This window comes from Dasypus novemcinctus, chromosome 13 (assembly GCF_030445035.2).
Source record: "Dasypus novemcinctus isolate mDasNov1 chromosome 13, mDasNov1.1.hap2, whole genome shotgun sequence".
Lineage (NCBI taxonomy): Eukaryota > Metazoa > Chordata > Mammalia > Cingulata > Dasypodidae > Dasypus > Dasypus novemcinctus.
Genome location: NC_080685.1, coordinates 102,864,510 through 102,882,656, shown reverse-complemented (window position 1 = coordinate 102,882,656; position 18,147 = coordinate 102,864,510). Strand labels below are relative to the sequence as shown.

At 35.5% G+C, this 18,147-nt stretch overlaps 1 protein-coding gene across 12 annotated transcripts in view; it reads left to right on the top strand.

Annotated features, from left to right (window-relative positions):
• The window catches only part of ESRRG (estrogen related receptor gamma), a 602,438-nt gene that overhangs the window by 532,400 nt on the left and 51,891 nt on the right, over positions 1-18,147 (top strand). For all 12 annotated transcript variants that reach the window (XM_058275224.2, XM_071207737.1, XM_071207739.1 and 9 more), the window contains one exon: positions 3,342-3,503. In XM_058275224.2, the coding sequence (XP_058131207.1) occupies positions 3,342-3,503 (162 nt within the window). The remainder of the gene's footprint in view (positions 1-3,341; positions 3,504-18,147) is intronic.

Below are 18,147 nucleotides of genomic sequence, written 5' to 3'. Positions count from 1 at the left end.
GTGTGGATTTTACATTTACTGGTTATCTTTATTTTCAGAGGTACATAAAAGAGATCATACTATGATCATTAGTTCATTGGAGCTGTTATTTTCAGATTTCACAAGAAAGTGATTTTTGTAGTTTTTACTACCTAAATGAGTTTTACTGCTCAACCTCCCAGTGAAAATACATTAGGGGCCTCATTAATTTGGAGCTATAGAAGGTTAACATGCTAGATAGGAATAGATTAAAAGAGAATGGGCCCTACTAATAGTAAACACAGGTTGGGGGTTCTATTCTCAGTTGTCCTTATGGGCATTGTGAATTGTTTTTAAAGAGCTCATGGTTTTATGGTGCCAGGTCACAAATTTGAAAGGATGCCTGGTATACTGCTAAAATGCAAGTCCCTTTCTTCTTTATCATGAACTAAAAAGAGCTGGGATATAGATGGAGGCAGTAACTGTATCCCATTTTCTGAAAAATCAGTTAATCACTGTAGTGCCCCAGAGCTAGCATTTTAGGGGTAGGCACTTACATGGGCTTTGGTGGAAGCAGTGCTCCCACTCGCGTAAGAAGGCACAACCAGCGCTCATCAGAGGAAGCTGCATCGCTGGTAATTCTGGAAAAGGCACGTATAATTTTCAGTGTTTCTGCTTTCGAGGGACGAGAAAAAGTGTCTGCTTCTAAATCAAATTCTCCAGGAGGGGTCATTGCTGTGCCTCAAACATGGGAGCATATGGAGATGTGTTAAACAAATAAAACAGACCCTGAACTGTAAACGAAAGGACACTTTAGCTATGTCAAAGGAAAAACAACCAGTTTTACATAAAATTAAAGCTTAAGTGAACATATGGCATAGTTTCCTTTTGCCTTTCCAAAAAACATTATGTTGATTATACCTTCAATTGTCCAATCTGGCATCTTCTCCTCAGCCTACATAAGCTGTTTGGTGTTCTGCAAATACAATCTAGGACTGCATTAAGCAGATTTTGCACATTATAATTAAAAATTTTCTGATAATACAATAAAATGCAATAAACACTAATGCTTAATTTCTTTAGAGGTTTACTTTTCCTGGATTCAGTAATGTACAGACTGCCCATTTCCCATTTATTTTCCACGGCTATTGACGGAAACCATTGGTAACTTCCTCTTTTGAAAGAAAAATGATCACCAGCCCACGTGTAAGTCCATGCAGTAGAGGACATCCATGGTTTTCTGTATAAACCTGAGAAATTGGGAAGTGGCTTGTCAAGTGCCTTTAAGAAGATTACAGCAATTTCAGTGAGCTCCATTTGTCTAAGATAAAGAGGACCTCTAATAAATCATTACTCATTATCTAAAGACCTCTGTGTTAATTTTTCTTAGTCCATCCAATTAGTGTGTTTTTGTAACAAACATTTATAAAACTTAATTTTCAGATCCTGTCAGATAAGTGTCAAGAGACGGTGCATGGGCTTGGCTGAGAAAGTGACTGAGGAGATTTCTGGACCCTGACTGATTGTTTGTGTACTACAAAGGCCCAAGGATGAAAATTGGGTTCTATTGATTCTAATTAGGGAAACATTAAGTAAGATTTACGTAGAAACAGTGCTGCTGGCTATTCCGTTTTCTGAATGTTGGATATTTCTAAGAGCTTCAGCCAAATTTCACCGACTCCTCAAGTCAAGTATCCATTGACTTGCTTAAACCAGGCAGCTTTTTGTCCTGTATGAAAAGAACCGTCATCAAGATTTCCTTGGATTACATTCTTGTGCCCTTTATTACTGTGTTTTCTTCTGATCCTGAGAGTCTAGTGATTGTTGACAGGTTTTGTTGCATGGTCAGAGCAATGAAAGCTGAAACTTTCCCAAGCATAACTAAAAACATAAGATATTGCTTCGATAAACATATATAAGAAACAAATGGCATTCTATGCAGATCTTGCAGATATTTTTTTTTTAAAAAGAATCTCTTTATTTTTTTCTAGACAATATAATATTTTGGGATATTTTCTCTCCAAGTCTCCCTGTTCAATTTGATGACAAATGAATATTGCTGCCAATGACTGGTTATCTTGTGATTATTTGCAATAGATATGATTCATATGACAGCCACATTAATATGTTTTAAAATACCATCTCTTAGAAAGAAAACTAATTATGGCTTGTATAAGTTTGCTTGTTATTTCTCATAAGGAGACTAAAAGAACAGTTTTCATTTCCAAGTTATATGAAGTCTCTTCAGTTTGGGTTAAAAAAGTTAAAAACTTGTAGTGGAAAGCCAGTGGCCTCTTAAACACTGCAGAAACTTTGGCTTTATTCACAAAAATCTCATTTAATATTCTAGCTTCGCAAGGTAATACTAAATAGAATATTTAAATACTGTGGTTTATTCCTACCCTTTTGTACCTTCTCATAGAAAAAAAGTACAATATCTGAAGCCACACATAGAAATTGACGATGGGGCCAACAAGAAAAATCATTCTGTTAGCAAGGTTTCACAACCCCTTCCATAAACTCTCACATGCCCCTGAGCAATAGAACACATTTGATATGATGCTTTCCATTTGTCTCTAGTGTTTATTTTATGAAGGATTTTTAAAGCATATGTCACACATTTCAGACAGATATATCTGAACCAGAGAATAAACTACAGACAACAGATGAAAATAAAGGATTAAAGAATTAGACACTCAGAAGAGAAAATATTGTAACGTTTAAAATGGAGCATTTTTCTGGAGACGGATATTGCCCATATTTGGGAGGCTGGCTGGAAGTGGGGGAAGGGAGAGAAAGGAAAGAAATTCCTATTTAATGCATCCCACAGTGATAGAGTTATATAGTCAGTAGTTCACTCAGGCAGAGGAGTTCTGACCTTTGTTCTTCTTTAGAGGAATTAAGACAATTTAAGACTTTCATGCCCCTGATGGCTAAGGGCATTAATAGTTCTTTGCCTTCCACATTATGGTCTGTATTTCAATGGTTTCCTTTTGGATTTTTGTTTTAAAGCTGTCGTACACAATTTAATCTAATTCCCCAGACCTCTCATAAGGAAAAGAATAAACCCAGAAAACATCTAACTTATCTGTTTGCTATAAAAAATTTCATGACTGGACAGACCCTTCATTCCAGCAAAGGCAGGTAGAGCAAAGCAGAAGAAGAAAATGACTCTGTTTGAGTACCACTGCCAGTAGTTTATCTCTTACTCTGGGTTTTACTGAACTCTGTTTAACTGTTCACATGTTGACCAGTAATTGGGTACTTGGGGTTTCTTCTGGACTACTAAAGTTGTGTTTAAAACCAGGATGCTTTATTTTGGGTTTGTACAGAAAGGATGATAACTACTAGTGATCTTGTAGTGCTCTGGTCTGATCCTGCAGATAACAAGATTGTCTCACATTTGTTGGTGGCTGAGCCGGAGAAGATCTACGCCATGCCTGACCCTACGGTCCCCGACAGCGACATCAAAGCCCTCACCACGCTGTGTGACCTGGCTGACCGGGAGCTGGTGGTGATCATTGGATGGGCCAAGCATATTCCAGGTATGTTTCTCAAAAAGGAAAAAAAAAAAGAGTTGCAGTTAACTTCCTACAATATATATGCAGATTTAAGCAAATTCAGCATTTTCTCAGGATTTATTTTAACCCTTGCAAAAATCGTTTTTAGTACACTTAAATTCAGAGCTTTGCTGATTCCGATAGACTCAGAAACCTTTGTATACCTGTACCATCCTGAGCTTTAGTTATTTTTTTTTCATATAGGAAAGTACTATTGTTAAAGTAGGATAAAGAGACTATAACTTTGAAAAACATTTTTTTTAATCCCTCTTAAAATTCTGAACTGTCTCCTAAGGAAATATTTCTACTTTTTCTTTTTACCTTAAAAATGCTTTTCTTTTTAAGAAGTAGTCTATTGTGACTTTATTCCTTTTAAGAATCACTTACTTTAGTCTTCCTAGTAGCTATTTATACTGAATTGCTCTTCATATACACAAGCTTAACTTTGGCTTACCTTTAGATATTCACTGTGAATTTATACACAAATTATGAAAAGAAGTGTTAAATTGACCTGATAGATTTTGTCATGTGGTAATTTAAGGTTAGTATTTTAAAATATCCTATTATTTTTCTTTCTTTACCCATCCTGTAATATCAATATAAACAGGCCCCTGATCACACATCTTGAGATTTTTGATATTCCTCTTGGATTATTTTTTTGTTTGTTTGAACTTTGATCTACAAATAGTTTGTAAACAAGCTTTTGAATGATGAGCAATGTTTTTCTGGTACAGTTAACTTATTTCTGTCTCCTTAAACTAGTTTGTCTTTATGCTTTGAATGCTACAGTAATTTCTTTAATCAAATTGATGGAAGTCCCTTTCCCAGCCCACACTGAAACCAATTTATTGGTCATGATACGCCAGCTATGTTGCTAACAGTCGTAACGAACTGTCAGGCGATATCGCAGTGAAGCTAATTTGAAGTCATTAGGTGTGCAGCGTTCAGGCGACAATTTGTTACAGTGGTTAGGAACACAGCTGACATTTCTGAATGGCTTTGTTCAGTGCGGTTCTAGATGAGGCCAAGCAAATTGTAAACTAATTTAAACATCACTCTGTATTATACCAGCTACTTTGTCTTACACTGTTTGCTAATAAAGCACCCCAAATTAAGTCAAAACTAGTTAAATAGGTGAGCTTGAGTGTATTCCTTAGAAGATACTTACACAAGGGTTACTCCGTCCAACTAGGATAATAATTTGATCATGTGCACAGTTGATATATATAGTGCATTTGGATTGTCATCACATATATGTGACTTTTAGGAAAAGCAAAACAAAAAAGAAAGCCTAGGATATACTAAAAGACATTAAGGCATTTGGGATCTGTGGCAATGGGCACGGCCAGAATTTGCTTAAACAGTATATGAAAATATGTGAAGGAAAGTATTTTTGACGGGTTTTAGAGAGCAAAAATAAACAAACCTACCCTTTGAAGTGTCTATAGACATTAACTTAAATAATACATGTTGTCATTTATATTAATATATATTTCATCATCACTATATAGATGTATACACATACCTAGGTATATGTTACGCTATTATTCTGTTCTCTGTGTCTCATTATTATATATTCTAATGTGTGTGCGTGTATGTGTATAATCATTATTTTAACACGTGGTTCTTCAGCCTTGGCACTACTGACATTTGGAACAGGTTACTTCTCTGTTGTGGGGCTGTCTTGTGGATTGTAGGATGTTTTACAGCATGCTCTACCCACTAGATGACAGTAGCACCCCTTAGTTGTGACAACTGAAAAGGTCTTCACACATTGCCAAATATTATCTGGGGACCAAGATCCACCCCAGTTGGGAACCATTATTCTAAACCAGGGAGGGTAATCCTCAATTCAGAGATGGGCAGATTTGAGGCAGAGAGAGGTGAAAACACTTGCACAAGTTCACAAGTAAATCAAGAGCCTTCAAAACACATATTGGGAACTGCTTCCTGGAGTAGAATCAGGATATTAATTCTCCCAGCTGATTGCATTTGAAAGAATTGTTTCCAAGTTACAATGATGATAGTATCCTTTTGCTGTTAATAATAGCAGTGTGAAAGCTATGTTTCCATGATGCCAAACCTCCTGTTATTTCAGAGAACTCTGGCCAGTACTCTTGAATTAAGGGATTTGTTTAGTCAAGCCAATATTCTGATAATGTACAGGCATCCCATAATAACACCTTTCCGAGCCTCTTGGTAAGGAAAAGTCAGTGATAAATTTGTTGGTCTGGTTATACATCTAAGTAGAAATGTTAGCTTACAAAGGAGCATGTACCAGTAAAGGGGCAAGAGTAAGTTTTGTAAAGCCAGTAACTTTTAATAACTATGGGTAGCACCACTTCCATTGGTGGAGACGATTACTATAAGATGGTATTTTCAGCTTTACATGAGGCTTGGAATTGGTGGGGACTGATGCTATTCTCTGCATAGCGAATGCCAGAGGAGGTCAGTGTGGAGTGATGACTCACAGCTCTGATTTTCGTGATACCCTGTGGGTGTTTTAAATGATTGCAAGGAGTATCTTGGCCTTTCTGAAAGGGATTAGCAAAACAAGAATTAACAGAAAAAAAGTTTTTTTAATGTAATAATAAATATACCATCTAGTGCTTGTAGGTTGAAGGAATGGATACTCTTTTTGAAGATATCCAAGAGAGCCGGGATCCTGGGAGTTCCTGAAGGCTGGACGTCAGAGGACCAGGCAGCAGCTGTGTGGAATGTGGGAGAGGGAAAGGGTGGTAAAGACAGAGAGACTAACCAGAGTAAAGGCATATTTCTGCCGTGCTAACATGAACCAGTCCTGAAGACCGGGGTTCTGGAATTAAAGCCAAATCAGAACTGGAATTTCACTCATCTTAGTCTCAACATAGAACGCTTTGTTTTTTGTAAAGCTCATATTAAAATTAAAGTGGAATCTTTTTTTTTCTGAATAGACTAAAATTCAAGCTTTTGCTCTCTCCTACTCTCAGTTTGTGCAATAAATATATAGATGTACTTTTTAAAAAGTAAGCATAACATCAAAAATAAGATCTGTAGCCTTTCTGCACTGCTCAGAATGTACTTTTGTACATTTGCTTTTGCTACATTAAAAAGTAAAAGAATTCAACAACAGAAAATATTCAAGAAAAATACATATGGAGTAGGGTTTTTTTAAAAAAATGAGTAAATAGAATTAGTTGACTTACATTAATAATTCAAATAAATGAAAAAGTATGTTGTTATGAAACATGACCATACTTTAGAAGAAAAAGATCACAAGGGTTTTAGAAAATGCTTGACTTTCGTTGGAGGAGCATAAGGGCAAAAGAACAGATGATGGTGCCCTAATAGCCCTTTTTAAGAATGACAGGGCTCCGCCATTAGCATCCTTTTATATCCTTGGAAATTGCTCATGCCTCGCTTTTCTGGTTCCTATCTGCCTGACTCTTTTTTATTTCTCTTTCAATTTCGTCCGCGCTCGGATAAGCGCATGCTAACACAATATGATTGAGCTGTAAAATGGAACGCTGTCGCCTCTAATCTCTTTTATGTAGATACGGAGGTACTGCACACTCCACTTCATTCTCTCTCCATTGTTGGTCTTTTTAGAATGGGCTGCCAAGTAATGGAGGCGCCGTCCGATATTAGAGCTAGGTTTCACAGGGTATGATAAGACGATTATCAGCCCAGCAGTCGGATCTATTATTGTTCTTCGTGGTTGATTAAAATATTATTATGTACCGTAACTTTGTTAGTCAAATGCTGAATGTGCCTAGTCAGATGGTGCTCTAAAACGCATAAACCATATTAGCTGACCCATGTAAGTGGCTTAAATATATTTATGGCTCTTGCCAGACAGTGTGAAAGACTAGAAAGGAATTTGAACAACTAAGTCAGTGAAGGTATTTAGATTTTTTTTTCTTTATCTTATAAGGCAAAAATTTCACATAGGCGTGTTTATTTTTAACGTGACAAATGAAACAATTACCTGGTAAAGAAGGAGGACTCTGCTCAAGTGGATGTCTCTTAGAATCATTTTAGAAATGTCTACTGTAATGACATCACATGGAAATACTAAAACAGCCTACAGATTTCCTTCATACCAAGTGAAGGCAGGAAATAGTAGGCTCTAAAAGAATACCACACTAAGCCAATAATGTTATCAGACAGTCTTTTATGTGTATTTATGTGTGTAAGAAACAGAAATCCAAACTATAGAAACCAGTGTTTTCCATTTACCCTGAATTTTTTTTTTTGTAAAAACATTGAATTAAGAGACTGTACCAAAAATTATTCACTGACTTGGCCTTTTTATACTTTTCTGATCAGATGTATTTAGACTTTTCTAGAAATGACAGAATTCTGTAAAGAATATGAGTAAACTGTTTCTAATTAGGGTATACATTTTGTAAGAATATTTTAAATTATTTATTGCTAATGATATTGTTAAAGATTTTTATTGCTCTAACACATTTTATGTAGAGAATAATTTTTAAGATTATATTACCCCCACAACTAAAATTGTAAAGGTTTCATTTTTTAAATGCCCATTACTCTTCATAAATTGGTAGTACCATTAAGTGATTAGGGTATGTGGAAAAGCACAAAAAAATTGTGGCATAAATAATTACTGTAAGAGTATGTTTCTATTAGTAATGCAAAGCATGTTTCCATATTTGTATGTATATGACTATGGTTTGATGTACAGGAAATGGGGCACAGTTGACTAAGATTGGGTTATATCATGCATAAATAGCATCTTTTTATTTTTGGACATGTATTATTGACAGTGAAGGTTATTTACTAGTTAACTGAAAATACGCATGGCACAAAACTGTTAATTGGCTCTGAAGTTTCACTCCACACCAAGATCCCTAAATAAATTTACATGTAGTTGTAATTTCTACTTTGCTGTGAATGAATTAAAGCAGTTTAGACTCTTGTAGCCTCTTTTCTTAGGATTAAATTTTCTTTTGTATGTGTAACAATCCTTTCAGAACTTTCAGTTGAGTCTTTAGTTAACTGGAGAAAAGTTAATTTAAGATTGAAAGCCCTGGCACTTAAGACTGTTTAAATTTTAAGCATTATCAATTATTTGGATTTTATATTTAATGTACCTGGTAGTTTTATTTCCATGTACCTGTAACTGTGATTTATAAGAGTAGAAGAATTTCAAATGTAAATTCAGAAAAGCTGAGTTTTCATTGATTAATTTTTGTATGTTTCTTAAACACTCTGATCATTAGTTACACTGAGAAAATCAAATGAGGAAAGAAGACACATGCAAATATACACATTTATATAATTAAATTGAAAATTTCAAAGTATTATCTAAATGTAAAGCATTCAGTGTTCATCTTAGTTCCCAAGGTAATAGTGCATACAGATAATCATTTTATCACAGTTAAAACCAAGTGATCCAAAAGTTAGTGTTCATAAAAGTCATTTTAAAAAGTATCCATAACAAACATCTGTTGCAATAGGGAGGGGAAAAAAGGATTTATTTAACCAGAAATCATTTCATGGTTGTCATTGTTCTGTCCTCTATGCCTATGTGGGTGGGACCAGTAGAGTAAAAACGATCTAGTCCCTCTTGCTTCACAAAACATGAAATAACTGAAAGTTGATCCATTTCAGAAGTTACATCTGAGATAGAGAAATAGGAACCGATAAGTTGAGAAATGTGTTGTGAAAAAGTAATCTGAAATAACACCTAAGGATTCCTTCATTTTCTGCAACTACCTTTGCTAGAAACAAAGAAGCAGTCCGACAAAGACATTGCAAGCTCTCCTAGACAGAAATCCAATTTAGGGGGCAACCCAAATGTTAAAGATGTTCACCAAGACCAGTCCTCTCCCCGAGGGTCATGGTTTGAGACCTCACCATTCCATTACCATATAAAAATTCCTGTGCCCCTATGGACTCTATTTCAGTGTTACTTCTGCTTGATTACTAGGCTTCCCAAAATATATTTGCCACCCCATATGCAGCCATGTCATCGTTTACCTCTGATCAAAGTGGAATCATAATTTCATGGTAATCATTGAAAAAACTCAGGTATGAGTGTCTGTTATGTTCTTTGCTAGCTGAGGACTGTGGGAAATATAAAAAATATATATGAATATAGTCCCTACCCTGAATCAAACAAATACCTGTTTTACACATATATGTGATAATCTCCTTAGATTGATTATTTTATTAGTTGTCAGTTCCAAACTTAAATTGTTCAGAATTTTTCTTTTTCATGGGGCTAAGTTTTAAATATAAAAATAACTAACATCTATATAGTTCTCTGTTTACAAAACGTTTTAACAAACCCTTGCATTTGATGCCCATAACAATTCCCTTGGTAGGTTTTATTCTTATTGTCTCCACTTTATAGATGAGCAAACTTGAGAGTCAGGAAGTTTGAATCACACTATTAATAATCTTCCACAGGCTCATTAAGTATTTAACTGAAATGGCTTTTCACCGATATCTTCATTATTAAGTCTTTCTTTGTACTCTTTGTGTACTTTCCCTAGTTCTTTGTCATTTGTACCAGATTACTCACGTGCATTTCATAACAAATTTTGGTGAATGGAACATATTCACTTACATTTGTCTGTACAACTGCAAATGAAAGATTAAAGGAAAAGAGGTTGAATGAATAAGGAAACATCTGGCACAACTTTAAATCAATAAAGCCTAAGGTGTTTGATTGCAAGAGTGCCCTGGATATCTCCAGTCACAAATATTAATGAAACAAGTCGATCACCATTTAGCTATTCATCTGAATAGTTGAAAAAGTTCTTAAAAAGATAGGGTTGCCCCCTTTTCCCTCCCTCCATCTCTCCCTTTCCTCCTTCCACATTTCATGAGGTCTGTACCAGGCACAGTTCCCTAGGGATACACATATGAATGTACCACAGGTTCTGTTCCTAAGACCCTTACAAGGTAGTGGGTGATTAAGAACATGAATGGACAACTTTAACCCAGCGATAAATTCAACTCTAACCTAGAGATGAGTGCTGTGATAGTGCTTTCACACTGTGTCTCATGGAAGCATGGGAGAAGCAGTACTAGGAGAATGACCAACCTTAGGCATTAGGCAAGAGTCCCATCATAGAAAAAAATCTTTTAATTTCATGCTAAGAATGTAATATTTTATATAGAAGGCACTGGGAAGCCATTGAATTTTTTTTCCTTTTCCTTTTTAAAAAAAAAGTTTTTGAACTACATCACTCATACATAAACATACATAAATAGTAAGTGTATAGTAAAAGTTGTGAATTTACAGAACAAACATGCATAACATCATACAGGGGTCCCATACATCAACCCACCACCAATACCTTGCATTGTTTTGAGATGTTTGTTACAAATTATGAAAGAATGTCATCAAAATCTTACTACTAACTATAGTCCATATCTTACATTTGGTGTATTTTTTTAACTGAGTGACATGATTGGAACTGCATTTTGGAAAGCTTAAAATCAAAAATTTTGAAGCAACTTATGTAACAATTACCCAATACTTAAAAATAACCCTACATTCCTGCCTGTTGATGATTTCAATATGAACTAAGTCCTCAAATAGGCTACCATTTTCAGGAAAGTTCATAGTAATTGATAACCTCTTTTGAATGATAAGATTGACAGACGAGTTCAATCATTCCATTTATTATCTATCAGTATCTTTCAGAATCCTGAAATAGCCTGAATCGATGCAAGGATAATAAAAATATTGGCATCCTGTAGACCTGGTCCAAGTCACATTATCTTTATGTTCTAGGATTCTTTTTGTTGATGTAGCTGTTTCCTCTGTCTTTTAAGTTCTTCTCAAGGCTACTTGATGAATTAACAAGAGAAAGACCTTTGGGTCTTGTGATCATAATTAATAACATCCATATTTGCTTAAATGCTTAATTAAAATAGCCTAATATTCCTTTGGAATATTAGGAGTGCAGAGCACAAGGCCCGGCATGCTTTGTTTCTCTCATTCCTCCTTTTTGACCCTCTCTCCAACCCTACTCCCACCTCCCTTCTGTGGGCTGGTTGCACTTTTTCCCCTGCGTCCCCCTTTATCTGCCTCAGCCAATCTCCAAATGAATGCATGTCTATCCTGGCCTTGGCTTTGACATTCTGGATATATTGATTAATAGTTGCCCTAAGCTCCTTTTAGCAAATCAAATTTTCACTTTTAGCAAGGATTTCGCCTCTGATTTATTCAGCAAAGTGAAATGCACTAAATTGACTTTGACATTCAGGGAAAATGGCTGAAAAACAAAGAGCGGAGGAAAGAGATATAAATTGTATGGCAGCTGGAGACTTCAAGCATCAGAGAAACAGTTTTCTATAGAATACCGAGTAATTTAAAAGCACTTTCAAGACACATAGAAAAGTGATTTTTTTAAAAAAAATTAAGTGCTGAGTTTCATTTTTGCAAGAGAGTGTAAGCATTGCTCAGCTGAACTCAAACCTTCTGGCACAAAACATTGTATGTGATAGATAAAAATTGCTGCAAAATCCAGAATTGTACATATCAAAATTACTTTACGAAAGCTAGGAAGTAACCTAATTACCTTGGAAAGGAAACATTGAAGTCATTCTACACAAAATAGAATGGCTAACTTGCAAGTGCTAGTGCTTTGTAGTTGTGCTTGTGTCTATGTTGTGAAGAATGGGCCTTTTTTTTTTCCTTCACCATCAGGAAAATTTGAAATAATTTGGGATCACACACCTCAGTATAGGGAAGCCATGTAGCTTTGCTGTTCTGTATGCATTTCCTCTGGAATATTAGCGTTGGCCATGGTCTTTTAAGTGACTGTTGGCCTACTTCCTTCTTAGAATCAATATCATCCGGGGCATAAGTAACCCCCTGGTTCAAGATGCCAGGTATGGTTCTGATGTGTAAAAAGAAATGGTCCTGGTGTGGAAGAAGAAAAGAGAAGGGAGTTGAACTGAGCTCACAGTGGGCAGTTGGGGAGGAATGAAATGTGAAAGGAATATCAGGAAATACTTTCAATACTGAGATCGAATAAACTGTTTCATTGCCTCTGCTGAGTGATTATCAGAGTCATAAAAGGAGAAGAGAAAGTGGAACTCTCTGGCTAGCATTTGCTGTTCATTTTCCCCTGTCTTGTCCAGTATGAATTTTTCTTTCTAATTATAGACAGAGTCCACATATAGGTAAGTCACCTCTCTCCCTTTGGCTGTATATTTTTTTATTTTTCTCTTTCTTTTACTGTAATTTTCAACAATGCTAACAGGAAAGCTGTAGTACTAACTGATGTCATAAGTAACACAAGCTTTCCATAACAGTGGCATTTTACAAATCAGATAATATCCATAACACTATCAGATATGTCCAGAGCATATCCTGCACATATAGTCACATTATTTCCTTATCATGCTGTCCCCCACCACCCCATTCAGACCATATCTCAACCATTATAAATAACTCTCAATTGGAAGAATCCAATTAGAAGAACCCGTTTATTTACCCTGCTGAAATCTTTAACTAAACTTTCTAAGGGGTTTACACTGTAGGATAAACAGACAGAACACCTTCATTTGTTCATAAATATCTTGATATTTCTGTATGAAGATTTGTCTCTTTTTTCCCCCAAGGGAAGGAAAACTATGGTACTTTTTTCTGAAAATATCAACTTTTATTTTTCATTTATTTTTTTGCCAGATATTTTCTTTTTCCTTCATTAAGAATCAGGAATGATGTACAAACTCTTAGAAAGGGGATATTCAGCTTTCATTTTACATGTGGATCCCTTCTGGTGTGATTTTATTATTATGAGTTAAAAATTACTAGTGCATTGTGATTTAGCTAAAGATAGTAGATATAATGGATAAATACCACCTGTTGGTAACTCTCAGCGCTATAGTCAATTCAATTTAGTTAAACCTGAAATTGTACTGACTCCCATTAATCATATAACTTTGTTTCTAATAAGGAAATTATGTTTCCATTGCCAAGATGGGAATTAAAGTGTTACCTGCAAAGTATTAATATTATAAAATCAAGAAAGGGAAAGGACCAGTGTCTTCAACTGGATTTAGATTAAACAAGAATATAGCTGAATGGCCAGGTGAGCAACACAGCCTATCCGATTTCAGAAAGTCATCTGAGCCCAATTAAATACCGTAACTCCAGGGGGGTCTCTGAAGAGCAGCTACCTCCTCTCCGTATGAGGATGCTTCACACCTGCTTAACCTACATTAGGGAAGGATTAATTACCTAAAGTTCAGGGTCCCCTCCACTAGTCAGCATGTTTGTGGCTGGGCACATGGTGACTTGAACTGAAGTGGGAAAGAGGGAGAAGGAGCAGCTGGGCCTTCATGGAAAAGCTAACTTCTTGTGACATGGTCAGCACTTTAGAAAAAGAAAATCATAATCAAGCTGTTCTTCTTACGATTTCTCTGTGCCATAGCAGAGCTTAGTGGCAGTGTGTGTTTTAAACATAGATTGTACACCTAAAAGAGGAACATGCTCACTAAGGTTCTCTTAACTATGCAAGCTTACAGAAGGGTTTACCTTTTGTTGAAAAGCATGGAATATTTACTTAGGGCTATATAGATTTATCTCTGTGGATTGTTATGATAGATTTTCCCAAAACTTTATAAATATGTTTCTTTATTCAGAAACTTGCATAGAGAAAGCTTTGTGATACCCTTTTTAAAAAAAGTTCTTAAAAAAATTTTTTAGAGAGATACTTAAATTATATAAATGTTACATAAAAAATATAGGGGATTCCCATGTGTCCCACTCCCTACCCCTCCCACACTTTCCCACATTAACGACATCCTTCATTAGTTTGACACATTTGCTACAATTGATGAACACATATTAGAGCATTGTCACTAAATGTGGATTTTAGTTTACGTTATGGTTTAAACTCTCTCCCACACAATTTTGTAAGTTATAAGAGGATATATAATGGCCTGTATCTGTCATTGCAACGTCATGCAGGACAATTCCAATGTCCCGAAAATGCCCCCATATTACACCTATTTTTCCCTCTCCCTCCCACTCAGAACCTCCAGTGGCCACTGCCTCCACATCAATATATAAGTTCTTCCATTTCAAGAATAACAATAAGTCTAACAGTCTACTCTAGTCCATCGCTCATTCCCCAGTCCGAGCATTCTGGAATGGTGATGTCCACTCCACCTCTTATTGAGAAGGGGCTTAGATGTGATACCCTTTAAAAATATATGGAATGATCAGAGAGAGATCCCTTTCCCAAGGAATCAATTCTGGGATGATAATGTAAGAATGAACCTTAGAGAACATTTGCTAGTATTTTCATTTTAGGAGGAGGCACTATATCATATTGTATGATATTTAGCATTAAAGAGACCTGATGTTCCTATATGCCATGTAACTCAGTTTACTAATGTGCACAATGGGGATAATAATGTCTCCTTTATAGGTTGCTATGGCAATTCAAAGAGGTAAGATAAGTAAAATGCCTAATCCAATCTTTAGTATGTAATGGTAAATGTCAACAAATGTTTCTTGCACATTCACTTATGGATAAAGACACCTAAGACCAGGGAAGTTGAATGACTCTCCCAAGGTCACAAGCTAGACCGAGATAACTGAGACTAAAACTCAGGTCTTTTATCTCCCAATTTGGCACTATTGATGTTAATCATTGTCACTAACAGTGTTCCAGATAAGAGTGTAAATCCTCATTGATAGTATTTAATGTTACCAAATTATTGTTTTAACTTTAAATCTATACTATATTATACCATGATATACTTAATTATATTCCTATATATATATTTATCTATCCCACATATATTTGAAGACAGACTAATGTATGTAAAAAATGTTATTAGGAAAGTTATGTTGGTGTCTTTTAAAAATTATATATCTAAAAATATGAATAATAAACCTATCTTTTATTATTCTTCGATATAGCCTGGTTATGAACATCTGGATTTATCAGATCCCCTTTTTGAAAGATGGTAAATCTGTAGATAAGGCTCAGCATCCTTCTATTTCATGACAGGAGGAGATATAGTAGAAAGAAATCCCCCACTGAAGTTTGGGTTAGGGAATTTTGGCCAACAGCACAAAATGGCAGAGTTTGTTTGATGGAGGATTTGTCAAGGTGTCTTGATGCAGAACTGAATGGTCTAGCTAACCTAAGGATAAAATAACAGGACTACATGAAGTGTATCTTATTCATAAAACATCTCAGAACATACTTGCTATGTAAGTGCTGATACTATCTTTGAAAACAATGTCTCTGGCAAATCAGAACATAACATTTGGCTAAAATTAACTGGTGAATAATCCATGGATATTGATTAACCTGATCAGTTATCTGACCCATTACACTCCATCTCAAACATCTCCATATTTGCCATGAAACTTTTATCTCAAGCTTCCAAGGAAATTTTATATAATTAGAATAGAAGTATTCATTATTTAATTTGAATCTGATCATACTATACAGTATTAATGTGGGTGAATAAACTTTATATGGACTGAGACTATGCAGTGTGGTTATCTTCAAGATATCAACTATGATAATATCTGAGATATTCAAATATGGCATTAAGCTCTATAAATTCTGTTTGATATTTTCCTAAACACTTTGTAATATTCAATCTCCCAGCAAAATCTCCACATGTAATGTTTTTTCATATGAAGCTAATACCCATTTATTTATACACTAAACAAAATTATGATTGAGAGCCTACTTTATGGTAGGTCTACTAAAATTGCTGTTCTTGGGAGATTGTCTCTGTCAAGCTTATATGATTATGAAGTATATTTTAAATATTATCCAAATACTTTTTGAATTTTTAGCTCAAGATCATTGTTTTGCATTTCATTTGGAATCATGGCTTTGACTTTTCTGTTACACATATTCAAATGTCTTGAAAAAATATTCTGAGAGAGATCTAAGACAGCCCAACATCACAACCACTCCTCCTGGCCTAATGCTAACTACCCTTCTGCTCAGTAGCTCTCCATACTTGTGTTCTATCAATGATATTCTGCAAACTAAATTAAAGGCCAACATTTGCCTGAAAGTGTTTTTATGCTGTTTTCAAACCATGTGTATATGGTCATTCTGAATTCATTTGGATTTTAAATGGATAAGCTACTGCAGAAATGGCATTCCTTTTGGAAAAGAGGGCCTATTTATTGCATTAGGGAGAATGGTAGTATTTTCACTTTAAGAAAAAGCTCCTCATTTACCATGACTTAGGAGGATAGAGAGTTGATTAGAGCTACAGTTTTTCTCAAGATTGTTAAGGTCAGGGTACATCTCTGGCCATTAACTTTTGTTCTGTCCTACAACTGCCCAGTTCAGAGGTGTGGGCATGTTGTATCCATAGTTGGCTTGTTATCCTCTTATCAAGCTCTTAGCATCCCTTTGTTTATTTGAGGCGACAGGAAGACTGTGTAAAGGCTGCTTAGTCAGGGATATCAGCCTTGTTGGCAGGGGAGTGATTGCCAGTTGAAAAACAAGGTATTATTGCTCATTTTTTCCCTCTTATTAGTTTGATTACATTTGCAAATCAAATCAATCCATCAGACATGATCAGGCCTCGTCCGCATTTTAAGGAATAGTAATCTCCGTCTAATAAGATGCAAATGTGTCACATCGGTAAGTAACCAATAAATCATCGTCTTGTCTTTGGCAATCATTAAATATCAGAACCAACAGTCAATTTTTAGTATTTTCAATTTGCGATATGCCGCTGGAATATAAAGATAGATGGACGTAATTACACAAACCAAACACTATTTCAGTTCATTCCAGACAGCAAATTTAGTGGAAGGTATAACCGGCTTGTCATCACACTACATTATTCCTAGCGGTTCATGCAAAGTTCACAGACAAGCTTCAAATGGACATTGCATTTTTTCAACTTCTAACAACATCCCCACAATGGCAACCAAACTTGATGTAAGGACTTGAACTGACTTCTGCACTGATGTTGCCATCAGATACCAGCATGACATAAAACATATGCTCTCCCATCAGAAACTGCTGGCAGTGCCAGCTCCCATCCTCTGTATTTCCTATTCAAATATATACGTAAAACGAACTCACAAACGTAAAAATGAAAGAAAAAAAAAAACTACCAAGAACTCTTCAGATGGTTTCTATCCCTCATCTATTTTGATGAAATAGTTTCTTCAGGGGGAAAAAGAGAACAAAAACTTTTTTGGTTTTCTAAGTGTCAAATTTTTCTCTGGTCAATGCATCCCTTTTGCCTAAGCCATTCTCTGCAATGAAGTGTGTGGATACCGTGCCTTGATATGGCCAGTGAAGAAAAAGTACATTGAATTTTAGAGCCACAGGGAAGTATCGATACACATGAGATATCATAAATTCAAAGGTTAAGAAATGTAATTGTTTGAATGGAGTATCTCATCTGAATGTCTTTTCCCAATTATGTTTGCTTGGCAACTCAATATCTGCTGATGAACTGTGACACGTAACCTTTTATTTATTTATTTGCAGAAACTGTTTTGTCACAAGTGGAGGAACTGCCCCAGTCTCTCTGGAATATTTGATTATTTCAGTGCCATTCATGCCTTCCCAATCTTTCCCATTCTTTTTCTCTTGTCTATCTTTATTTCTCTTTTTCTGATTTCTAGTATAATAAAACTCTTTTC